Source organism: Hylobates moloch, unplaced genomic scaffold, assembly GCF_009828535.3.
Source record: "Hylobates moloch isolate HMO894 unplaced genomic scaffold, HMol_V3 SCAFFOLD_10, whole genome shotgun sequence".
NCBI classification, from domain to species: domain Eukaryota; kingdom Metazoa; phylum Chordata; class Mammalia; order Primates; family Hylobatidae; genus Hylobates; species Hylobates moloch.
Genome location: NW_026652285.1, coordinates 29,434,334 through 29,461,582, shown reverse-complemented (window position 1 = coordinate 29,461,582; position 27,249 = coordinate 29,434,334). Strand labels below are relative to the sequence as shown.

The window sequence follows — 27,249 nt, the reverse complement described above, 5'->3', positions numbered from 1 at the left end:
CTAACTGTTCTTACTGCATTTTTCCCATGATTTTCAGACCTGATTTTGGTCCTCTGTTATTTATTTTTTTAAGTTTTGGCAGTGTCTGTTATAAAGCAAAGCAGGTATATCTGTGAGGGCTGCATAAATTGATAGTGGGTTTTGGGTCTGCTAGGTTTGATACATCTCAGCCCAATTTATGGGATGATTTCTTTAAAAGCTTTTAGGCACAAACTCATAGCTCTGTGTAAATTCCTTTATCTTAACACAATTGAGGTGTGTGGTCATAGCAACACTACCATGTCAGGAATGTGTGCCCTCTGAGTACATTTCGCTGGTATGAATAGTTATCATCTGTGCATGCTTGCTCATTTATTCAGTAAGCACTTGCTGAGCCCTTCCTCCTCTGGTAGAAGTATTAGAGTCTCAGAAAAAGAAGATGCTGCCTGTCTTTATAACATATGTTGGCAAATGTTAACGCAAAATAGAATGTGCCATGTATTTTGAGTATTCTGGTTTTTATTTTTTTATTTTTATTTTCCCTCCCACTGTTCTCATCAGGTGGATAGTCTGAAAATGGAGGGATCAGTTTTGACCTCAGAAGGCCTGCGAGTAGCTCTAAGCACAGGGCAGGGGTGCATGTGCAGTACACAGAGAAAGCTAAGCAGGTGGCATTTACACTGAATCTTGAATTATTGGTAAATGTTTAACAGGTCGGATGTTCTCTTAGAAAGTTATCTGTTCCTTACCATCTGAGGGCCAATCTTAGTGGTTCTGCCACTGTTTCCATTTTATTGAAATTCCTTGTTTTCCCCTTTGCCCATTTTCTAACATCATGTTTTAATATCAGTGTACTGAATGGCCATGGTTTGCAGTAACTTCTTAGAAATGCTTGGTAAATACACCTGGAATTTTTTTTTCCTTCCAAAATAATCCCAGAAAAAACATCTACATGAACTCAAAGTGAATATTTAGAAGCTTTTTCAAAAAATTTATAGAGCCGAGTACAGTGGGATTATGGTAACCTATAATCCCAGCTACCTGGGAGGCTGAGGCAGGAGGGTTGCTTGAGCCCAGGAGTTCAAGACAAGCCTGGGCAACATAGCAAGACCCTATCTCAAAAAAAAAGTTACAGATAAGAGTTCTTATATTTTAAGCATTTAGGTTATTAGAGATATTTTTTCTTATTATAAATAGTTGTATGACTGTTATTCAAAACTGTTTACTCTTTAAAAAATTTTTTTTCTTATTCTATACATATTCTGCTTATGTAGGGACTGTGTTTACTTTTGATGCAAAAAAAAAAAACTGAATGTTTTGAATATGTGCATGTGTATCAGATCCCTAAACATAATAATGTTTCTTTTCCAGATTATGTCCCTATTGGCCCTCGATTTTCAAATCTTGTATTACAGGCTCTTCTCGTTTTACTGAAAAAGGCACCTCCTCAGGTAAAATACTACTACTAATAAGGAATATTTTAACAAAGAGTTTTTCAGTAAATTGCATATAATGATGCAATCTTTAAATAAGCAGATTATCATAAACATAAAATTCTGTTGTTGAAAGGATTTTGAAAGGTCATCTGGTCTTGACTTCTGCTTAAGGTAAATTGTTTTCTCAGCAGAATTTTTCCATTCCTTTTCTGAAGAAATCAAAATCCCACAGTTTCTGTGTGGAATACAACAGTTAGCATTGTATTTTGTTGTTTTGTAAGTTTTCCACCATATTACATATCCCTACTACCTCCAACTCCCAAGGGAGATTATGATATTAATAGAGAAGGCATTGAATATGTTCCCATATGTTTCATTTATAATTTCGTGGGTTTTCCTAAAAATTTGTTTATGGGGATATTTAAGTTTATTTTCTTTGGGCAGTTAAAAAAAGACTATTTTTAACAGATGATCTTGAGTTATTTTTCTTGGGTCATGTGGCACTTTTGAGGAGTGAATTTATAGCCAGGATCTTGATTCCTGTGGTTGCGTTTTTATTGATGTGGCTATTAGAGACTTGTGATTTTGGTAGGTTAACAAACTTAAAACCAGCCTATGAAGGTTGGTTAAATATGTTAATTATGTAGAGGCTGCCAGAGCATGTTTGGCTGTGTCACAAGACATGAGTTCTCTTGATTGATTCTGCATGCTGTAACCTTGAAAAATGCCAATCAAAGGCAGGTACAAAGCAGTTAAGCACTGACTTGAAAAGCATCTTAATGTCTGTATGAGAATCTCATATTTAAAGTTAGAGATAGAAACTAATCTGTAAGGAAAATATTTACTCTTAAACTGGTGAATCTAATTTTTAATTTAACAGTTATATATGTGCGTGTATTTTGCACTTAAAAGTAAATGACTTGCCTTGGTTTTTCTAGAGTTTTTTTAACTTTTAAAATAATGAAAAGAAACATAACCTGTAACAATCTTGAAAATTTGCAACATATATGTACTGTGGAAGGATTTTTAAATCAGCTTTTCATAAACCATCATTCCTAGTAATTGGAGTCTTAGCTTATACTAAGGGTGAAGTTAGAGAGGTGAGTGTATTTTCCCTTTCTCTGATTCCTGCAATATTTTCATAAATAAGTAAACATATATATCTAAAGTTGCTGAAACAGAAATAATTACCCCCCAATATCTACATATATCATGATTCCTCCAATATTTTCATAAATAAGTAAACATATATATCTGAAGTTGCTGAAGCAGAAATAATTACCCCCCAACATCTACATATATTATGCACACACAAAAAAACTTTATTATATCAGCACATTAATTTTAAAAACTTAGAATGTGGGACTTTTTCTAGGCATTTAAATTTATTTCTTAAAATATTTCTTCTTCTTTAGCTGAAAATGATTTATGCTAAAAGTCACTCTTGGGAGAAGGAAGATTAACTTCAGTGCTATCTTATACTTCTTGTTCTTTACATTGTTGAATACTATACACATTGATTTAAACAGAGGTACACCCCCTTGGCTGAGAAGCATTTGTGATCCAAAGTAGATACTAACAGAAATAAACAAACTATTAACGAATGATCTGCCACACTAAGATTTAAGAATAATTGTTTCTGTGTTGTAAAACTTATTGTAAGATTTTTGAGGGAAGGAACATTATCTTATGCTTTTAAATCTCACAGCCAGTGGCATAGAGGTTTATACATACGTGCTTCACAAATACCTTATCAACAAAAAAAATTTTTTCAGTGTCTTTTCATTTTCGTGGGCTTAAGTGTTTTCATATTGCTGGAGTTTATATTTGGACAGGGTATGATAAGAGTGAAAACATTCAAAAATAAGTAAAGTTCAAATGGCCAATAAGTATAAGAAGAGGGTACTCAACATAATTAGTCATCAGAGAAATGCAAGTCAGAACCAATAGTGAGATACCACTCATTGCATACCTGCTAGAATGGCTATCATCAAAAAGTCAGATAATGACAAGTGCTGGCGAAGATGTGGAGAAACTGGAACCTGGATGCACTGCCGGTAAGGATGTTCCTCAAGAGGTTAAGCATAGAGTTACCATATAACCCAGCTATTCCACTAAGTATACACCTACAAGCAATGAAAACATGTCCACATGAAAGCTTGTATGTGAGTATTCATAGCAGCATTATTCATAACTAAACATTTATCTGATAAAATCTGGTATATCCATATAATGGAATATTACTCAGCAATAAAAAAAAGTAGTACCATTACATACTACAACATGAATGAACTTTGAAAACATGCAAGCAAAAGGAACCAGTCAAAAAGACCACATATTGGATGATTCCAGTTATGTGAAATGTCCAGGATTGGCAGATCTATAAAGACAGAAAGTATATTTGGGATGGCCTAGGGCTGGGAGGGGAGAATGAGAAGAATGAGAGGTCACTGCTAATGGGTATGGGGTTTCTTTTTGGAGTGATAGAAATGCTCTAAAATTGATTTTGGTGGTGTTGTAGATATCTGTGAATATACTAAAATACTGAATTGTACACTTAAATGGGTAAACTGTGCTCTGTGACCCATATCTCAAGTGATTACATTTTTTAGAAGTGGTTTAGAAGCTACTTAAATGATGAAAGGAGACATAGAGTTAGAAGTGAGGGGTGAGCATCCAAGGTACATGGCCCAGCTTGGGAGAAAGAGGAATTGGATCATTTAAAAAGAACATGGAATGAATTTATCTAAGGACTGAAGAGGAAGAATATAGAAATATGTAAGAAGTAAGAAATGTGGTTGCCTTAGTGATTGGAAATGGCAGGGGTTCTCTCTGAAGGGAATACCATCTGGTCATTAATCTGAATTTGGTGACTCTGACCTGGACTGCCAGATTACCTGCAGTATACATGAATCAGTGACAGGATAAATTAGTATTTGTAGTATTTCTAGTTGGCATGTATTTAACAAAATAAAAATGTGCTTTATCATACCACCTTGCTTTTTAAAATGTTTATATTCTCTCAAGAAAATAAGGGGAAATTTTCAGGCTGATCCAAGTGTTAAGAATATTAGTCATTGTAAAATGGAAGCATTCACTTTCTCAAACCATTAGCATATAGTTTTTTCAGATGTTTTTAATTAAATATTAAAGATATATTCAGCTAAATATTGTAGAAATGCATAGAGTGATAGAAAAATATTACTGGTAAGAAAACAAAAGTTGTGAGCATTTTTCTTTAAAAGGAGGAACTATACTTATATACAATACAGTAATCATATCAGTCACAGAATCCTCAATTTTGCATTTGTTGTATTTCCAGCTTTCACACAGAAAAATTGTGTGTGCATGTGTGCACATGCTCAAATAAAAGAATCCCTTCAGGGGCACTATGTTGTTATGTATCCAGATATTCTCTTTTCTCCTTCCACCCCTCCCCCACCACCCCCTCCCTTCTTGTAAATTGGCTTATTAAAACGGGTTCCCAAGCCCTCCTTTTTTCCCTTTGTGATTGCCTTGGTCTTGGATTTTCAGTGTAGAACTAAAAATTCAAGTCAGATTTCAGTTACTAGGATAATTTTCTTTGAATTTTAAATTTTTCTAAGTAAATGCATAGATTTTTAATGAACCTGGTATTCAGTGGATTTGCTTTAAATTTAGCTGCAGAGTTAATTTCATGATTGATTTATTAGCCCTTTGAAAGTATAAAAAGTGGTATCTTTAGTTCGTGAAGACTGAAAAACATCATCACATTTTGTTTAGCATCTTTTTAAAACCAATTAAAAGCTTTTCTAAAATGGATTGAACAGGAGAAAATAAAACATGTTCCCTAGGTCTTTATTTCAATCAAGTTTCCCTGTGTTCTGCAGGAGAAGAGATCGAGAGGGGATAGAAAAATTGAAAAGGGCTGTCCCAGCAGGGAGCCAAGCCGGAGAAAAGGGCTTCTCTGAGAACTCAGCAGCAGCAGCTAAGAAAGCTCCCAGCCTGCTTCATCTACATGCAGAGTCACACAAGGCATGGGGGTGCTCACCGTCACACAGAGATTTCACATGTGCTTCCCTGCTGATTCCTGTGAAAAGCTAACAATTGGCTTGGAGGGTAAAAGACCACTGCAGTTCACCCTCCCTGAGCTGGACGTACAATTTGTCCAGTGTTAGGAAATGTCCGGCTTAGCAGTGAGAGGCTTGAAGACACCCCTCCTTCCAGTGAGATTCCTAATGCCGTCTCTTTTACTTGATGACACTGGGGCTCTTTTCAAGTTTTGCAGATTTATGGAAGTTGAGGGGAATGTGCTTTTCAAGATCAGGAAGATGAAAGCCTTGGTCTTAATGTCAAGGAGGAAGCAGTAGTGAGTGGTAAGGCCAGGTAACTCTTCCTGCAGCCTGCAGGACCAGTGGCTTGATTTTTCCTCATAGATCTCTTCTGCCACCTTCTTTTTTTTTCTTTTTAGGAGACAGAGTGTCTGAAAAGGAACTCCTTGGGCTGTAAAATGACATGATTTCCCAGTTTCCTCAACAAGTGTGAGAGTAGTTAAGCCCATTAACCTCACTGTTTAGTGCTGGGTTTATTTGACACTTTTGTGCATCAAATTGGAAAACCTCATCTGTATGTAACAGGGTAGCCTGGTAATTTATGGAGGAGCAATCCTTCCTCAGTTCAGTGCTTCCCAACCTTTTTAGATCATGGTGCATACAAAATGATAACATCTGATGATACACTTGGGTAAGTGGATGAGGCCACTCACAACTGGCCAGGGCTCTAGCCTTCCTAACAGCTGGCAGGAATTGATATATTAGTCCAGGTATAATTTATTTGAAGCTCAACAATTGGAAAACTCTTTGGAAACTTTAAACTTTTACAAAAGAATTACCACTCCAATGTCATAGCAGTATTACTGAAGTAGAACTCAGACCTAACAGTTGTTAGTGTTTTGGCTAAATTTTATGATGTTGTTGAGAATAGTAATTTCCTCGCTGCTCTGACACCTAGGAATATTACCTAATAAGAGAGAAATACAGCTTAAAGCTTGGAGGACCTAAGGTGTGAACCAATAAGAAACTGTCAGCATTCTCAGGATGGGGACTTGGGTAGACACACTTGTTTCTGCATGAGTTTTGTTTTTAACATCAGCAGTCTCTAGACAACATTGCTTTCATGTAGTCCTTAAATGACACCTTAGCAGTCTTACTTCAGATATGGTTATTAGCACATCTTGGTATCTTGATAATATTAAGCAACTCTTTAGGCTTTGGGTTGCTTTAGTGAAATAAGCAGATAATGGAAGAGACTCCAAATCATGCAGGCCTAAACATGAGTATCTCTCCATCTATTTGTTCAAAATTAACTCTGGCTAATGACTATGATATGACTCAATAAGATATATAACCACTTTAGGAAAGAGGCTGAGTCATTTTGCCAGACACATTAATTTTAATCCACTGATGTGGTGACTTTTGCATTGGGCTTCATTTCTTTTATTTAAAAAAAAAAAAATGATGCTTGACAGTTTAGTGGCCTGCTTGTTAAGTCAGTGACATTAGATAGCTACTATATTTATAATATTCTCTTTCGGTATACTTTGCTTAGTATAGTAGATTTTCTTGGAAAGTCCTTTGTAAATTGAACATGTGTATGTGTATATATACATATCTCTGAGGACAAAAGGAAATCTCCAAAGATCTGTGTTCTTGTTTTCTGGACAGAAAGATAATGTATAGTGAATGTATAGTGATCAACTAAGATAATGCTTAGTGAAGCCCTTTGTAAACCTGTGGACTACACAGATATATGTTATTAAAGAACATATATATATATATATATATATAGTACATATATATGTAGATTAATTTCAAATGTATCAAAAACAGTGAAACAGGCCAGACATTGTGGCTCACGCCTGTAATCCTAGCACTTTGGGAGGCCAAGGCAGGAAGATTGCTTAAGGCCAGGAGTTCGAGACCAGCCTAGGCAACATAGTGAGACCAGTCTTTACAAAAAAAGTTAGTCGAATGTGGTGGTGAGCATCCGTAGACCCAGCTATTCGGGAGGCTGAGGCAGGAGGATCACTTGAGCCCATGAGTTCAAGACCGTAGTAAGCTGATTCCCACCACCACACTCTAGCCTGGGTGATAGAGCAAGACTCTGTCTCTAAAAACAAAACAAAACAACAACAAAAAACAGTGGAATAAATTATTTTATAAAACATTGCTACAGATATCTGCTGAATAAAATCAAATTTTCAAAATAGGGTTTTGTTTTGGTTTTGGTAGAGCACATCTATAGTAGATATTAATACCAGAATAAATTATAAGATATATATGCCATTTTCTGATAACTCAAAATTAAATATCTAAATTTTAATCATCAGAGAAATGCTAATAGTGTTGAGATGAAATATTTTTTCATTGCTAGAACGTATTCTTCCAGCTCCATTGCCTTAAATAAGTTACTGTGGCATTACATTAGCTTTTGAAAGGTGTGGATTATAGCGTCGTAGTATTCCATGGGTGCCATGACTCTAGTTAAGAGCACCCTTTCTGTAGAACTTACTCTTTGTATTGAACTTGAGGTTTAAAAAAAAAAAAAAGGAAACCTAAGTCTTAGCTCAGATATCATCTGGCATTATAGCCTTGAACGTCCTTAACTTCTTGGTGTCTATTTCTTCATCTGTAAAATAGAGATAATTCCTCATGTGTTACCTACTCTGTTGAGGGTCAACTAAGATAATGTGTAGTGAAGCCCTTTGTAAACTGGTGGACTACATGAGCTGTCCAGGCACAGTGGCTCATGCCTGTAATCCCAGCACTTTGGGAGGCTGAGACGGGTGGATCATTTGAGGTCAGGAGTTCGAAACCAGCCTGGCCAACATAGTGAAACCTGATCTCTACTAAAAATATAAAAATTAGCTGGACGTGGTGGTGTGCACCTGTAATCCCAGCTACTCGGGAAGCTGAGGCAGGAGAATTGCTTGAACCCGGGAGGCGGAGTTTGCAGTGAGCTGAGATTGTACCACTGCACTCCATCCTGGGTGGATGGAGTGAGAGACTCTGTCTCAAAAGAAGAATTGCCTTTGGATAGTCCACAGAACCTTTTCAGCTTGTAAGATAGGAAAACTGAAGAACGTATAATAACTGCTATATAGAGGAAGTTTCCATAGGAAGTGAGTTCAGAGCTCCCACTTTGGAATGCCCAAACCCAACTTCCCTCATTTGCAGTACTGGGAAAAGAAACCTGCTTCCCCATCTCTCATTCACTGAAATTTAGAAGCTTCCTACATCCTAAGACAAATACTCTGGTCTGGGGATTAGGGACTCCTGTTGTAAAAAGAAGTAGGAAGTGGAGACAGGAATTGCCAAGATCAGTAGGCCACCACCAGGTCACACTTGTCCTCAGCCTCCAGGGACTGGCCCATCTGCTTCCTTTCCCTGCCACCACCTGTTGCTTGTGGCCGAAGTTCCCCTTTTCTCCTAACTCATGGTGCAACAAAGTGGTGCTTCACAGTTTCTTTCCTACCTTTCTGTCCCAGAAGCAAGAATGCAGATCTTTGGAGATTTCCTGTGTCCTTGGGGATCTCACAATGGCCGGAAGCCCTGGCCCTCCCTCTACTCCTTACCCTGTTAATCTTGGATGGTAGGATTATAGGTGATTTCTTTTTTATTTTGCTTTATTGTTTCCTGTACTTTACAGATTTTCTACAATATGCGTATGTTACTTTGATAATCAGGAAAAAATAAAAAATGTGTATGCAATTATTTTTAACTTAGCAGTGTAACTGTCAAAATTCCTTAATTCCATTGCTTTGGTACTAATAATTTGCTGTTAACCACTAGGGTTAAATGAGACTACCTTTGTATCTAAGCTTGTCTATGTATAATATATTTTTAACCTTGTTCTTTTTATGACTTAAGATTTAATTGAATATCTGAAATATGCTGTGGGTTTTGGAGTAAAAGTATGCAAGTGCCTCCTAACTCTCACAGTTGTCCTGGGAAACCCACCTGGCACTTGGCTCAGTGCTGTGCTCCCCATCTAAACTTACGATGGTTGAATGCCAGTATGACTAAAGTTGACCAAGATAGATGGTAACGGTTGTCTTAAGCTTCATTGAAAGGAGATCGGAAGTTTCTTTTTCACCAAAAATATTTCTTTTGACATGGAAGTCTAAAACATTTCTTTAAGGAACATCTGCTTTTATTAGGATGTACATTTAAGAAATCCTTCTCAGTATAGAGATAAAAAGATGAATAAGACATTGTACCTGCCCTCAGATGGCTCATAGTCCAAGAACACTGTTCAATTGTGAAGTTTGTGCACAAGGTGGGCACAGGACAAGTAGCAAATGAGGGTTAACATCCAGCCCACATGCTGCCCACCAAGGAGTCCACCCTGGTTTGGGACTGAATCTGCCCTGAGTAAGGTTACCAGATTTAGCAGATAGGAATATAGGATACTTAGTTAAATTTAAATTTCAGAAAAACATCACATAATTTTTTAGCATCAGCGTATCCCATATTTTGGTCAGACTTACACTCAGGTCTTTCTCTAGCAACCCTAGCCCTGAACAAGAGGAAGGGGGTGGCTTTTGGCTCATACGAGGTGCTGAGGCTTGGGGAAGGAAGCAAGGGTGGCCGCACTCACCCAAATGATTGCTTTTTTCTAATTTGTTCACCTAGGGTGTGTGTGTGTGTGTGTGTGTGTGTGTGTGTGTGTGTGTGTGTGTGTTTTCTGATCCATGCAGAAGCTAACTGGTGTCCCTGTCACAATCCAGTGTGGGAGAAAGATGTGAAAACATGATGCATATAGTTAGGTTTTATATGTTACATGGTTCCAGTGGAACATAAAGGAAAGTGTGGTCCATTTTACCTGAGAAGATGTGCAAGTCATTCACAAATGGTAGTTCTTGATCCTGGTCTTGAAAGATGACTAAAAGGGAGATTTAGTCAGAGCCATTGTGCCATGCTAAGGAATTCAAGCACTGCAGCAATGGAGAGAGAAGGTGAAGGATTTACCTATGCCAAAATTAGCATATTATTATTATTATTTTTTTTTTTTTGAGACAGAGTCTCGCTCTGTCGTCCAGGCTAGAGTGCAGTGGCGCAATCTCGGCTCACTGCAAGCTCCGCCTCCTGGGTTCACGCCATTCTCCTGCCTCAGCATTTCCGAGTAGCTGGGACTACAGGTGCCCGCCACCATGCCCGGCTAATTTTTTTGTATTTTTAGTAGAGACGGGGTTTCACCGTGGTCTCGATCTCCTGACCTTGTGATCCACCCGCCTCGGCCTCCCAAAGTGCTGGGATTACAAGTGTGAGCCACCGCGCCTGGCCATATTATTATTATTATTATTATTATTATTATTATTATTATTATTATTATTAAGATAGGGTCTTGCTCTGTTGCCCAGGGTGGAGTGCAGTGACGCAGTCTCAATCACTGCAGCCTTTACCTCCTGGGCTCAGTTGATCCTCCCGCCTCAGCACCTGGAGTAGCTGGGACAACAGGTGCACACCACCACACCTGACTAATCTTTATATTTTTTGTATAGACAGGGTTTTGCCATGTTACCCAGGCTGGTCTCAAACTCCTCGGCTCAGGCAGTCCACCCACCTCAGCTTCCCAGAGTGCTGGGATTACAGGTGTGAGCCACTACACCCAGCCTAAATTTTTTTAATTAACGTACAAAATGATACTTGAGAATTTGAGGATATGTTCTGTGTACTTATCTTAGGCTTCATATGGCATAGTTTCACTGGAGGGAAGAATAGGAATTCATAAGAAATTATAGGCTTCATTTTTTCTAAATGACTGAAGCTTAACCTCTTTAAATATCAATTATTATACTTTAGCCATTTTTAAGAGGAAAAAAATTGCTACATACATTCTTAGTGTCTGAAGCAAAGTATAATAAACTCTATGTTAATGAATAAGGACCATCATAACAAACCATAATTGATGGGTCAGTATTTTCATGAGTGGGACTCAGCAGGAACTGCTGGAATATACAGGATTCTGTCCTGGTGCCTGTTAGGTAGATACAGTGTGCCCTGTTTGTTGAGTTTTTTGTACCTTTTCTTTTTTTAGTGGTTTTGCTATCAGCTGTTACTTGCAGAATCCAAGTGAGTTGTGTCAGCTGGCCTGCCTCTGATGACTCCTTTTTCCAGTGTGCTGCTTTCATCTGCTATAAATTAAGGCAGGCAACCACCAGGATTCATGAGCTGTTCATACAGTAAGAGAACTAAGCTGTGGTCGGGCGCAGTGGCTCACACCTATAATCCCAGCACTTTGGGAGGCCAAAGCAGGAGGATCGCTTGAGTCCAGGACTTCTAGACCAACCTGGGCAATATGGCAAAACCCCGTCTCTACTAAAAATACAAAAAAGGGCAGGCACGGTGGCTCACGCCTGTAATCTCAGCACTTTGGGAGGTCAAGGTGGGTGGATCATTCAAGGTCAGGAGTTCGAGACCAGCTTGGCCAACATGGTGAAAGCCTGTTTCTACTAAAAATAGAAAAATTAGCCAGGCGTGGTGACAGGCGTCTGTAGTCCCAGCTACTCAGGAGGCTGAGGCAAGAGAATCGCTTGAACCTGGGAGAGAGGTGGAGGTTGCAGCAAGCCGAGATCGCGCCACTGCACTCCAGCCTGGGCAACAGAGCGAGACTCTGTCTCAAAAAAAAAAAAAAAAAAAGCCAGGCATGGTGGTGCACACCTGTAATCCCAGCTACTCGGGAGGCTGAAGTGGGAGAATCACCTGAGCCCAGGAGGTCGAGGCTGCAGTGAGTGGAGATCATGCCACTGCACTCCAGCCTGGGCAACCAGAGTGAGACCTTGTCTCGAAAAAAAACACAAAAACATAAAACTGGGCTGCAGTGAGAGCCGGAGAGGCCTTCCAGAGAGCAAGGTCCCATTTTGACTCCTGTGGGCCCTTCCTCTACTAAAAAAAAAAAAATTACATTTTCCACCTGTTGGTACAAAGCTGAATATATTACTATATTAATATTTTCTTCCACCAAAAAGTTTTTTTTCTGATTTTTTTTTTTCCTGGAGTGCAGTGGCGTGATCTCAGCTCACTGCAACCTCTGCCTTCCAGGTTCAAGCAATTCTCATGCCTCAGCCTCCCAAGTAGCTGGGACTACAGGTGCACACCACCACACCCAGATAATTTTTTGTATTTTTAGCAGAGATGAGGTTTCACCATATTGGCCAGACTGGTCTCAAACTCCTGGCCTCAAGTGATCCGCCCTCCTCAGCCTCCCAAAGTGCTGGGATTACAGGCCTGGCCTGATTTTAAAAGAAATTAGAATAATACTTTCATGGGTTCCTCAAAGTTTCATAGGCTGTGGGCACTGTGTCTAGTGGGTAAGTTGTCCTTGCCTATGAGTTTTAAAGTTACTTGAACCTCACATTGTTTTTTCAGTACTAAGAGTGAGAGGATTTTTGCTTATTTATGGTTCTTGGCTGTGCTCTGGATAATTGAAATTGTTTAGCAGATTGGCCTCCAGATAAGTAAGGCATTATTATTGGACATAGTGAATTCATGTTCTGGAAGGTTGGGGCCTAAAGGAGCAAAGTGGGCTCTGTAGGGTTAAATGAGGGCAGGGTATGGTGAGAAGGCAAATTTGGAAACATTGTGAACATAAGAGACAATTGCAAATTGGCAGAAAACTGGAGAAAGCATTTTAATAAACAGAAATGCTATGGATAAAAATCACAGAGGTAAAAAATTAGAAAGGAGAATATTGACCTGATTAGAACACAGGGATCAATTTAGGGTATATCAAGCTAAAAGCTGAGATAGGTAGGGAAAATCTACTGTGGATATACGAGTGGGGACTTTGAATTTGCTGATTAATGTGTGGTCATCTTAGTTAAGTTTCTAATGAGAGAGCATGCACAGAACCCTTCCTTTAAGGTATTAAGAATACTATGGCATGGTCGGTGCAACTTTATCTTTTTTTTTTTTTTTGACACCAAATTTTGCTCTTGTTGCCTGGGCTGGGGTGCAATGGCACGATTTTGGCTCGCTGCAACCTCCGCCTCCTGGGTTCAAGTGATTCTCCTACCTCAGCCCCACAAGTAGCTGGGATTACAGGCATGCACCACCACGCCCAGCTAATTTTTGTATTTTTAGTAGAGATGGGGTTTACCATGTTGGCCAGGCTGGTCTTGAAATCCTGACCATAGGTGATCTGCCTGCCTCAGTATCTTCTTAATTTATTTAATCTTTTCCCCTAAGAGCACAGAGGTCATTATTTCTAGGTAATAAATCTCCCTGACTCAAATTAAGAGATCAGCCAGTGCTGATATGGGGCTTGCGGGGGCAGGGGCAAGAGTGGACCCCAAATCTAGTTTAAAATTACACAAATAAAAACAGTGGACAGCAAAGCATAGTGAAAATAGCAATGAGGCCTGAACTGTAGTTTCAGCTCCCTCACTGGACATGAGAGCCTCAGACAGATCACTTTACCTCTCACCCCAGGTTTCTCATCTGCAAAATGAGACAGAGAATGAGGGGGTTTGGGGGGATGAGGAAATCTTTAAGAGCTGCTCCCAATGTAAAATCTGATGATTCGGTTCTTTTTCACAAATTAGAATTAAATATCCTTTAATATCATGAAGTCTGCTTTTGCCTATAGTATTTTAAATTATTAAGGGTTGAGTTTCTCGTTTCATATTCAATCTGTATCATGAATTCCCCCCTTACTGTCTTCTGTCCTGCTTGCAGCACCGTGAGTTTGGTTACAAAGAAGTAGACTAAGAATTTGCTTCAGGGTAAAATCTAATGGAGAGTTTAAATATAGTTGCCTGCCTAGTTGTGGCATGATTTATTTGAAACATCCTTCCTTTGGTATTCAGCTTAAACATTTAACTGCAAAAAAAAGAAAAGAAAAGAAAAAGTTACAGGCATTTAAACAAGAGAAATCAGAAATGCCTGCAAAGAGGCCCCATTCCTCTGCCTTCACTGTCTCTGGTTGCTTTTAATGGTAGTCGATCTTTTCCCTTGGTTTGGGGAAACCAAGAGTTGTAGGGGATGTTAATAGTACTTGGTGGTGGTGGTGGTGGTGGTTGTTGTTGTTGTTGTTATTGTTTTGAGATGAAGTTTTGCTCTTGTTACCCAGGCTGGAGTAAGTGGTGCCATCTCGGCTCACTGCAACCTCTGCCTCCCAGGTTCGAGTGTTCTCCTGCCTCAGCCTCCTTAGTAGCGGGGATTACAGGCATGTGTCACCACGCCTGGCTAATTTAGTAGAGACAGCATTTCACCATGTTGGTCAGGCTAGTCTCCAACTCCTGACCTCGTGATCCACCCGCCTCGGCCTCCCAGAGTGTTGAGATTACAGGTGTGAGCCACTGCACTGGCCAATAGTACTTGTTATCTCACTAGCTTAAGTTAATGACAGCTAATGAATCTTATCTTTCCTCTGCTAGAGAAGTCTGTGTTATCCAGTCAATAGCTAATCAATTGATTAAAAGAGATAAGCCAGCCTTTGGCACGAAGCATACATACCATTCATTCTAGATTATTTTCTTTAAAATTTGTTGCTATCAACACTTGGGGCTCAGAGGTGTAGACTCTGAAATGATAGTTATTTTCCTTTTGGACACTTAATATAATGTGCATTTTTCTAGGACCAGAAAGTAATAATGAAGGAGTGATCTGCTACCCTTGAAAGCTATACTGCGATTATCATTCATTCAATGCATATTTATTAACTTTGCACTTTGTACAAGGCAGTATGCTAGCCCTGGAAACATCAGTAAAGCCAAACCGACTTAGTAGTGTCCTGATGAAGGAGGACTAGCAAGAAATACAGTAAATATAGTAAGTATATAGTATGTAAAAGGCGATCCAAACTGGAGGAGGGAAAGGGCAAGATAAGGGTTGGGGAGTTGCAGTTTTAAATGGAGGTACAAGGGGATTGAGTTGGCCTTTGGAAAAGCAGGCAGGTCCTCGACTTGGAGGGAAAGGCCTGTGTGGCTATGGAAGGGAAGAGCATTCCAGGCAGAGGAATCCTCTCTGTGTGCCAGGCATGCCATGCTGAGTACTGCAGGGGCACAGATGGATGATACGTGGTTTCTACCATCGGGGAGTTGACAGGCTAGAAACAAGATTCAGGCTTGAAGATAAATGCAGAGAAGCACTGTGGCAAGGTAGAATTTTTCTAAGGGTCTCTGTTGAATAATACAAGCTAAGAAAATATGAAAAGTTATTCCTATTTCAAGAATGAAGCCAGGTTAAGTGATAGACCAAAGGACCTCTACCGGGAGAGCTTCTCACTCTTGGCTCTGAGCCGATTTCCTCCTAGAAGTTGCTGCCTCTCCCTGAGGCCCTACGCTGCCATGAGTCCTTCTGACTCTCCATGGGTCACCCCACTGCCATGACTCCTTCGGAGGGGTTGTCTGACCTTTTGCTTCAGGCCTCTTCTGGGCCTCACAGTAACCCTTGTGAAGCTGAAGATGGGAGCTCTCATCTTTCCTAACCCAGAGCCAACCTTGGCCTCTCTGCATCATTTGCTGCCAGTTTCCTGTGTTCGTTTCTGGGAAGAGAGGGATTTTTAGGCATCCCGCCCCTCACCCACCTGACCTAACCGTGTGGATTCCTGACACCACAGGCAGAGGATTGTTCTTCAGGTTCCTCTGAAGCCCACCTGTTCAGATGCTTGCTGCTTTTCCTTCTTGCCTGTTCTGACTGTGATGACAGAGACCCCGCCTCAGCAATCTCCACCTCACACTCTATTCTCATAAGTAGGTAGAATTTTCTCATCCCATATTTATGGTTGAGGAGGAGACAGATGCTGAGAAGTTAAATAATCTACCCCAAATCACACAGCTGTGAGTGATGGGGCCTCTACTTCTATTGCACCAAGCTACCTGTCCATCAGGGGACTTGCCTCACCATTGCTTTCTGCCAGCCCTGGGCTTGCCTTTAAAAGGACATCATATGCATAAGACACTGGTTAAAAGGTGCAGCATGGTCCCTGGAGATGCTCACTCTTACAACTGGCCTGTCCTTGGGGCAGCAGCTCCTCACAGGCCCCTAAGAGGTAGACCTCCTGCCTGTGGCTGCCAGGACCCTCTTCTCCATCACAGGTCTTCCTCCTCAAGAACCTTCTCTGGTTTCCTGTTGCTTTTTATATTAAATATTTCCCTTAGTTTAGCATCCCGAGTTTGCCTTTTGCTGATTGTTCCCTCTCCATGTCTGCAAACAACTTCGTTTTCAGCCTTGGTGCTCTGGCTCAGCTGCTTCTACCACACACATAGGATTTAGGCGCATTCGGGACCTGTCCCTTCTTTTCAAGGGCCTTGCCAGTGCCTACTTGTTGTCATTGTCTTTGCAGTACTACAGATAACCTTCCTAGATAACCCCACTCCAGGAAACTGTCCCCATACACCGGGTGCCCTCCGCCATGATTAGTTTGTATTTGCGAGTGTGTTACTTGGTTGTGTTCCCTGAATATTTACTTGGTTTTCCCAGCTAAATTGTAGTTTATTTGAAGGCACAAACCAAATCTCATAATTCTATTAAGTACCTAAAAGGAGTAAATTATTGTTAATGCTCCAATGGGCTAATGTCTATTTCATATTTTACTTACCAGATTTACAAATGCTTAATATTCTGAACTATTTCACTCTCATTTACAAAAACATCAGATTCTGATAAGCAGAAAATAAAGTTTAATGCCCCCAGCACATAGCAGTTTTGAGTTGCACTTTTAAACTCACTTCTTAATCCATTTCAAGGTTTTCAATTGTTCATAGTTAATTCTTCTTACCAAGGGTGTATTACACTTGCTCAGCATTGAATGCTATGGAAAGAATGGCCTTTCTTTCCTGCATAACTGACTTTACTTTTGTTCATAGGTTGAAATCAGCCCTTCCATTTCACTGCAGTATTATATTAGTGGCATTTTTATTTAGGGAAAAAAAAAAGCTTTCTTCCACATGAACTTTTGTTACAAATCAGTTTATTGGGTCCAATCAATGGGCAAGACCTATGAAAGGGTGTGGATTATCTGGTTGGGCCTTTGTGTGGCAAAAGGCTTAGATGCTGCTTAGTCCTCGCTCATTCTTCATCATGTAAAGAAGTGTTTTTTTTTTGAAGGATCAACACCTGACTGAGCCCTGCCTTTTTCATGGAAATGTTTTCACCTGAGTTGCTGCTTATGGTACTAAGAATTAGTTAACTAATACTTATTTAACCTTGGAACAATGTTTATCATAATCCGATTGGCAGATAGTCATTCTACTTAGGCTTTTTCTTTATAGCATCAGGACTAGCAAATCTCAGTAAAGAGTATGCTGGGAGCTATTTCTTTTTTCCCAAATAGGTTATCACTCTGCTTTTTTTTGCTTTCTGCCAAGGGGCATGTTTGGGCACTGTGGACATTAAGACTGGTGGCCACACATTAGGGAGGTGGAGGTCCCCTCTTGGGTTGAGCACCACTTTTATTTTTAAAGCTGCATCCCCATTTCATGCTGCTGGCAGCATTTCCCTTCAGACGAATCCCATGCAATTTATCACATTAATACATTCGGAGCTGTTTTTCATGATAAAGCTTCCTTAAGATCATTACCACTAATTAATACACAAAATGGCCTGGCACAATTTAATAATTTGGTAATGTTTTTCAATGTTTTCTTAAAGATGACGCTTTACAAGTCAAGACCCGAACTTGCCTGGGTCATGACCTCTTTGCAGTGTTTGGAGTCTTGTTAAACAAGAAGGAAAGCAAAACATAAATTAGCGTCTCCAGTATAAGTTGCTCTACATTTCCCAATCTTTCAACACTTTGAAGAGCATAGTCACTGTTAATGTAAGAGAACATCTCATGAGGAAACGGGCAGTGATTTTAAAAGTCTGGCTTTCTGGAATGAGTGAGAAGCTTCTTCCTCAGTGCCACTCTTCTAGGGCCAACATTGTCCTTTGTGAGAGAGGAGCAAGATGAGGAAGTTTGCATTATGGACTATGGGACATTAAAAAGCTAAGGAAAGGCCGGGCGCGGTGGCTCACGCCTGTAATCCCAGCACTTTGGGAGGCCGAGGCGGGCGGATCACAAGGTCAGGAGATCGAGACCATCCTGGCTAACACGGTGAAACCCCGTCTCTACTAAAAATACAAAAAATTAGCCGGGTGAGGTGGCAGGTGCCTGTAGTCCCAGCTACGCGGGAGGCTGAGGCAGGAGAATGGCGTGAACCCCAGGGGGCGGAGCCTGCAGTGAGCCGAGATCGCGCCACTGCACTCCAGCCTGGGTGAAAGAGTGAGACTCCGTCTCAAAATAAATAAATAAATAAATAAAAATAAAAAAAAAATAAAAAATAAAAAGCTAAGGAAAAAGAGAAGTAACAGTTACCTTTAATCGTACTGAGGATGTATCAGCATGTGTGGCCTTTGGCATCTGTTAGCCTTTAGGGCTATGTTCCCAAGTTTGCCATTAGAATTTAGTGTTAAAAATACTTTAAATATAACAGCACCACTTTTTGTTATAGTAAAAATGTGTGTCTTTACTCGATTGTAATTACCGCAACACCCCAGCTTTTGTTGTTATATTGCCCTTGTACTTACGTATTTCTGTTCCTCTGGCTTAGAATGTCCTTCCCCTTCATCTTCCTAATCAACCTACTCATTCCTTAAGACTCAACTCATGAATCATCTCCTCCAGAAAAAGCTTTCTCTGCCACGTGTTTCTTCCCTCTACCTGACATCCTTGTGCGTAATACCTCCACCTTTCCATATTGTATTATCTATTTTGCATCTGTCTTTCTGTGGAAGGTCTGTTGCATATTCATCTAGGAACTTGGTAAATGTCTGATGATAAGCATTTGATTTTTACCTAGTTGATTCCTCAAATAATAATAATGATTACCCTTTAATCTGAATACTCACAGGTGTACTTCTATCTCATATTCTTTGTGCAGTCATCTGTTAAGTTAATGGCTAATTGTACCAGAGGGTCTCAACTTTGTTTCTTTGATCTGCATTGGTTTATGGTGGTACATTGCCCATTCTTGGCACAGCAGGTGGATAAAAACATTGAGTAACATTGAGAAAGGCTAACGTGTCTTATTGACAGTAGTGGTATAATGTTTACCAAACCCAAATTGAAATTGTTTTGGTTTCTTAAAATCTTTTCCCGATAGCCCATTTATTTTAATGTTCTGAATCTCTAAGATCTGTGTATAGGTTCAATGATTAGTCTTTACTGGAGACTTATCTATGGACTGAGTGTGTATTATAAATCTAGTGACACAAGTTTAAAACTTATTCCTCTTTCATTTTCCAAGTAAACTTTTTTAGTAATGTGTTTTTCTTTGTAAAGACAGGCAGTATATGATTTGGGTCTGGATCTGGTTTCCAGTCTTGGCTCCATCATGTATTGGTTATTTGGCCTTGAACACAAATGACTTACATCTGTGAGATTCAATAGCTTCATCAGTAAAATGGGGATAGTAGTAGTACTGAATTTTCATGATTATAATGAAAATTAATTGAGAGACTGATCTGGAGAGGTGCCATACTACAAAGAGGATTAAGTGGAGGTGTCCCTATTAAATGGCGAGATACCCAGAAACATTACCCTGTCGACTCCAGTATGCTGGCAACGAGGCTTTATAGTCTTTGGGAAGGAGACTGGAAGATTCTTCTCTGGGAAAAATTTACACATACTAACCTTTGAGGGACCCCCAATAATGAGCCAGGTCTTACCTGATCATCCTATAGTGAAGCCCCCGGACACAGAATTTCCATTCATAGTTTAGCTCTTAAATATGAATAGCTATCCAGCAATCACCAGACACTTGAGGAAAGCCTCCAGTAAACAAATTGGAAAAAGGGGCAAGTCATAGGAAACAGACAAAACAAGGAACAGAAGAAAACATCATTTTTGCAATCTATAATATTCACAAGTTTGTTTTTTGAGACAGAGTCTCACATTGTCACCCAGGCAGGAGTGCAGTGGTGCCATCTCGGCTCACCCCAGCCTCAACCTCCTGGGCTCAAGCGATCTTCTCACCTCAAGCTCCCAAGTAGCTGGGACTACAGGCATTTGCCACCACACCCGGCTAATTTTGGTATTTTTGTCGAGATGAGGTTTCGCCATGTTAACCTAAACAGGTCTCAAACTCCTGGGCTCAAGCGATCTGTCCATCTCGGCCTCCCAAAGTGCTGGGATTACAGGTGTGAGCCACCGGCCTCAGAGATCTAAAACAAGATATTGTATTTTAATTGCACAGGATACAATTAAAAAAGAAAACATTCAGAAAACGAGAAGAGCTCTTAGAACTGAAAAATAAGTTAGTGTAAAGGTTGGAAGATAAAATTGATACTAACCTGAAAAGTATTAGAAAGAGAAAGAAATAAAAACTAAGAGTAAAAAAATAAGAAAATTAGAAGATTAGTCCTAGAGGATCAGTATCCAACTAAGAGGTTCCCAGTGGGTGATACAGAGAAAATGAATGGGAGGAAATCTCAAGGAAACATATTTCCTAGAACTGAATGATTGGAATTTCCAGTTTAGAAAGAAGGAATCTAGTGCCAGCAAAATGAGTATAGAAAGAACCATCTTAGGATATGTAGTTTTCAAATTGCAGAACATAGGGATGAAGAAAAGATCTGAAAGTTTTGTATTAAAAAGGTTAGAAACAAAAGATCAAAGATCAGATAGCATTTGTCTTTTAGCCTTCAGTGCCTTCAAAATTGTGAGAAAAAAAAATTATTTCTAACCTTTTTATTTATTTTTTTATTTTTTTGAGATGGAGTTTCGCTCTTGTTGCCCAGGCTGGAGTGCAATGGCGTGATCTCGGCTCAGCTCACTGCAACTTCTGACTCTTGGGTTCAAGCATTCTCCTACCTCAGCCTCCCAAGTAGCTGGGATTACAGGCATGTGCCACCATGCCCAGCTAATTTTGTATTTTTAGTAGAGATGGGGTTTCACCATGTTGGTCAGGCTGGTCTCAAACTCCTGAACCTCAGGTGATCCACCTGCCTCGGCCTCCCACAGCACTGGAATTATAGGCATGAGCCACCGCACCTGGCCTCTAACCTTATTTTTTACAACTAGCCAAACTATTAAGACAAAGGATACAATATTAAGGCTAGAATAAAGGTATTTCCAGACATGCAAGGTCTTTAAAATTTTACCTCCCTCACTCTTTCTCAGGAAGCTTTTGGGTATATGCAGCACAGACAAGAGAATAGATGAGGAAAAGGAAGGCTGGGATACAGGGAATCTAACAGAAGAGAGAGGAAAGCTCCAGAACTACAGCTGTGCCCCAGGCCTAGACAGTCACCACTTCAGATTGAACTGTGAACACAGAGGACTCCTGGAGGGGAATTTCTTCAAGAACACAACTTGAAACTATGTAATGTGTTTGAACATACTGAAAAGAGACTTGTGATTGTGTTTAGAGACAAACTTGTGATAAGTACCTGTAAACTAAGCAAAGGGGAAAAAGGCAATTAACTCCAGTAAAACAAAGTGTTGTCCAAGAAAGGAAATTGAATAGTACTCTGCATGGCCTAGTTGTAAACCACATTTGTATAAACATAATAAATACTGAATATAGATTTAACTAAAGACTGTGAAATAACTGTATTGGAAGGATGTAAAAAGGGGCATGTGGTGGGGGAAGGGAGGTAGTGCAAAATTAATAATAAATCCCCATTTTCCATGGTAGGAAGTTAGTAAATCATATTTAAAGCTGAAAACAAAAATCTAAAACTAGTAATGTAACATTATTATTTGAAGATAAGGAAGTAAATATAAGAAGAAAAGCTAAGAGAATTGAAAATGGCTGCCTTTGAAGAAAGGGAACTGAGAATGGTAGCTATAAGCCTGGCATAGTTTTTAAACTTTTTTAATATTTCAGGGTTAAAAGTAAAACTGAAAAATATTAAATGTGACAATTATGGAAAGCACTTTAACCCACACCTTTTACAGTTCAGTTTTGCATAAATGTAAACTATTATTACCCTGCTCCTTCTAAAAAGTGTACTAAAGCATTGTAAAGCCAGCGCCACATACTTTCTATTCATTTCATCTTTTTTCCCCAATTCCCACCATACATGTGCCATGTTGGCTCTGAGGAAGGAATTACATACATACATGTCAGTATCTTTCCATTTGGTTTGTGTATCTTCCTGATTTCCTAATCCATTGTTTTATTGATGTGAATGAGAAGGAGCTATTCACATGTTGCCACTTTCTGAATCATGTTGTTGGTACATTTTTTCAAGATTTTCAGGAAAATCCTGAATTGTTTTCTTCTGTTTTGCCTAATCATTTGCATTTGCAAGATTAAATAAATGGCTTTTGCAAATTGTATTCAAGCTTACTGTAGTTTCCTAATTAGTCTTATTATGTACATTTTAACACATTTTCACCCTATGATCAGGGCCGCAAGCTTCTTATCATTGGGACCACTAGCCGCAAAGATGTCCTTCAGGAGATGGAAATGCTTAACGCTTTCAGCACCACCATCCACGTGCCCAACATTGCCACAGGAGAGCAGCTGTTGGAAGCTTTGGAGGTAAAAATGAGTCAATGGATTGCACACTGTTTATAAGAAAGGAATTGAGGCTGAAATAAGTGGTGGTACCACATTATATCTGGTGTTTGGTTTTTATGCTAATCTGGAACATGGGACCCGGGGATATTACAGGTTGTGTATACCTTATCCAAAATGCCTAGGACTAGGCCAGGCACGGTGGCTCAAGCCTGTAATCCCAGCACTTTGGGAGGCCGGGGCGGGTGGATCACTTGAGGTCAGGAATTCGAGACCAGCCTGGCCAACATGGTGAAACCCTGTCTCTACTAAAAATACAAAAATTATCTGGGCATGGTGGCGGGCGCCTGTAGTCCCAGCTACTCAGGAGGCTGAAGCAAGAGAATCTCTTGAACCCAGGAGGCGGAGGTTGCAGTGAGCCAAGATTGTGCCACTGCACTCCAGTCTGGGCGAGAGAGCAAAACTCTAACAACAACAAAAAATGCCTAGGACCAGAAGTGTTTCAGATTTCAGATTTTTTCAGATTTTGGAATATTGCATTATATTTAGGTTGAGCATCTCTAATCTGGAAATCTGAAATGCTTCAGTGAGCATTTTGTTTGAATGTCATGTTGGCACTCAAAAAGTGTCCGATTTTGGAGCATTTTAGATTTCAGACTTTTGGATTAGGGATACTCAACCTGTACCTCCAGCTGTTTTCAGGAATTAGAGGAGAAAGATGAATATACATGACAGTGAGTTAGTTTCCCATTCCTCAATGTAGGCAGCTACAAACTGCCAGGAATTAATTGCTCTGTATCCAGCGTGAGTGATGTATATAGATTACTTGGACCAGAAACTTGAATGGGTGGTGGTGTGGGGGTAAAGTAATCACTGTATAGAAAAATTAACCATTCATAGTAGCTTTTAGCACATTTCCTTGCATTTAATAAGTTGGAACAATGATTAAAGCCTTAGAAATGTCAAAAAAAAAAAGCTACAGAAGTAAAAGGAACTTTATTAACAAGTTTAGAAATAGAAATGTTTTCTTAATTCTTTGAAAATGACAAAGTCATTTTTAAAAAAGAATGTTCTTCATTTAACTTTTAATATCAATATTCACAAGTAACTTGGTGAGCTCTATTGGAAAATATTATCTACTGAGTTGTTCAGCAGTGGTAGAGTCAGTAAAGCTTCTTAAAGTCCTCAAGGCCCCCAACAAAATTGAAATTTATCTATATGATAAATGTTTTCAAGTTACCCATGTAGACAGCTTTTGTGCAGAAGCTGGGTAAGAGAATTAAAGGTAGTTTGCTTTGACACATACAGATTGTTCCTAGAAAAGAATGTTAAAAATTTTAACTTATCTTTATTATGGATTGGAGCTATTTTTTTCCCCAGCAAATATAAGTTACATAGCGGTCCATAAGAAAACAGGGTTTAAGATACCAGTTTTCACTTTCATGATTGCACCTAATGGGTTTAGGAAGGTGAAGGTCAGACCGTATTTTAAAGTAGGAGAGAATTCTATCAACTTGAGTAGTTTTTATCACTCTTCTTTTAAAGGTAAGTAGAATTAACCAATGTTGATGTGTTCACTGTATAAGTGCTTTGATTATTGTTTATTGTTTTTGTAGCTTTTAGGCAACTTCAAGGATAAGGAACGCACCACAATTGCACAGCAAGTCAAAGGGAAGAAGGTCTGGATAGGAATCAAGAAGTTACTAATGCTGATCGAGATGTCCCTCCAGGTAAAGTACTTCCTTCTCCGTATGACTCAGACAGAACAAAGCTTCAGGACACACCAAGAGGGTTCATTATTTCCTTTGCCAAGGTTTTAATTAAAGTTTTGATTTTCTTATATTATTTCCAAACTTAATTTGGTATTAGTAGCCTGCTTCTGAGATTGATCACTTAATACTTTTTAACTTCTTAAAATTCAAAAATGGAAGGAAAGATTATAAAGTTAGTTTTAATTTAGGGAGCCACTAGATCTTAGAACTAGAAAAGACTTCAAAGAGCAATCGTTCTTCTGCCCCCTCATTTTGGAGATGAGGATACTATGTGAGCCACAGGCTGTCAGTGAATTATCCAAGACCACATCACCAGGTTATTGATGGAGAGGGGATGATGTTACACCTCAAGTCAGTAAGCGACCACACGTACACCAAACGGTGTCTGGGAGACTGTTTTAAGGAACAAGTTAATTAAGTTATGCAGTCTAGACTTGGGATCTGTATATTTGTCCCTGGCTGGGCTCCTAGAAATTTCATGCAAACTACTGTACGGTTGAAGCATCCAGAATCACATAGAAAACTGAGCCCCAGGGTGCTGCCTGGGCAAAGACAGATGAAACTTCTTTGGAACTTTCTCATATCTCCTGGCAACTTACCTTTCCTTTTTAGAACTCCACCCTTCCGTGTGCCCATCCTGTGTCTTCTTGTCCTTATCTGACATACTAGGTAGCTGATAAATATCTCTCTATCAAGCCCTGAGTTCAGAGACCTTGGCTCTTACTATTGAGTCCACAGCCCCTGGAACAGAGCTAACACATACAAGGGTGCTCAGTAAACTTTTATTATTATTATTATTTTGAGACAGGATCTCACTCTGTCTCCCAGGCTGGAATGCAGTGCCGTGATCATGGCTTACTGCAGTTTTGACCTCCCAGGCTCAAGCGATCCTCCCATCTCAGCCTCCCAAGTAGCTGGGACTACCAGCGTGTGCTACCACACTCAACTAATTTTTGTATTTTTTGTAGAAACATGGTTTCACTATGTTGCCCAGGCTGGTCTTGAACTCCTGAGCTCAAGTGATCCATCTGCCTCAGCCTCCCAGAGTGCTGGGATTACAGGCATGCACCACTATGCCTCGCCCTTGGTAACTTTTTTTCTTTTGAGACGGAATCTCGCTTTGCTGCCCAGGCTTGAGTGCAGTGGCGTGATCTTGGCTCACTGCAACTTCCATCTCCTGGGTTCAAGGGATTCTTCTGGCTCAGCCTCCTGAGTAGCTGGGATTACAGGCACCCACCCACCATGCCCGGCTAATTTTTTGTATTTTTAGTAGAGATGGGGTTTCACCATGTTGGCAAAGCTGGTCTCGATCTCCTGACCTCAGGTGATCCGCCCACCTCGGCCTCCCAAAATGTTGGGATTACAGGCATGAGCCACTGCGCCCGGCCAGTAAATGTTTGTTGGATGAATAACTGTAAATTCATTCTGGTCCTAGGTGGACAGAGTGGCTGTATTCTAAGCATCATGTGTTGCTTACTGATGGTCCTGCATTCTGCTAGTGTGGGCAGTGAGTGGCAGAGGTGAAGTTTCTGTTTCACAGTTACGTCTGAAATAGGCTCTTGGGCCAATAACAAATTGGAAACATGAAGTGAATGCTTTTTAATCTTTTCTGGTAAATTTATCTGAAAATAAAATTTTTGTGGCTTTCAGAAATCTAATTTAATCTACTGAGCTTTCAGATGGACTATTTTTAAGTCAATTAATTTATTTTCCATTATGAGCCATAAATTAAAGTTACAGACTAACCACTTCGTTTAGACTTATTCTTGGTAAAAGTGCAAATACAGGTATATTGGCTCTTTCCTTGAAAAAAAGATAAATCTGTCAGATTGTCAGCCCTTTTTTTTTTTTTTAAGTTTCAGTATAATTTTTTTTCAATAATTGCATCGAAGAAACTATGTGGATTTTTTTCCCCCAACCCTCATCCCTTTCTCTTCCTTTGATGCCTGCAGGTTGGTGATCAAGTTAATGCTTCTTATGCATGTGGGGTAGAGAGTGAGAGTGGGGCACTCAGGCCTAATCTTCAGCGACTGACATTTCATAGGCCTCTGAGTTTGAACCCCTTCATGTCAAATGGATTTCGTGCAGCTGAGTGAATTCTCTTTAGATCTGCCTTAGAGAGGCTGAGCCTAAGTGAAGAGGCATGTAGTTTTGCAGAATATAAGTCATGTTACCTCTCTGTTCACTACATGCGATTCTGTTAAAACTTGCACAGAGCCGAGGATCTGCTCTGACTGGATGTCACCTGAGGGAATAAAGTCATTTATCTAGATTACGTTTTTCCTCCCTTTCTCCTGACTTTTAATTCCATAGCTACAGGCAAGTCAGTAAGTTGTTGCTCACACATATTAAATATATTTAATGGGCAAAGAACTGCAAGTACCAACTACAACTGCGCTCCAGCCAGTTCCTTTTTTTTTTTTTTTTTAAGAACTTGACAATTGATTCATATGTAATTCTATTCCCAAAAAGGAAAAATGTTTCTTTTGTTAGCTGTTCACACTTTTTCTTAGTCCTTTGTAGTCTGACCTCTTACCTTTGATACATTTGAAACTTCTGTTCAGTGTTTTTC

At 39.7% G+C, this 27,249-nt stretch overlaps 1 protein-coding gene across 3 annotated transcripts in view; it reads left to right on the top strand.

Moving 5' to 3' along the window:
* The window catches only part of NSF (N-ethylmaleimide sensitive factor, vesicle fusing ATPase), a 166,303-nt gene that overhangs the window by 135,594 nt on the left and 3,460 nt on the right, over positions 1–27,249 (top strand). For all 3 annotated transcript variants that reach the window (XM_032163943.2, XM_032163941.2, XM_032163942.2), the window contains exons 17-19: positions 1,351–1,430; positions 22,795–22,929; positions 24,522–24,635. In XM_032163943.2, coding sequence (XP_032019834.1) covers positions 1,351–1,430; positions 22,795–22,929; positions 24,522–24,635 — 329 coding nt within the window. The remainder of the gene's footprint in view (positions 1–1,350; positions 1,431–22,794; positions 22,930–24,521; positions 24,636–27,249) is intronic.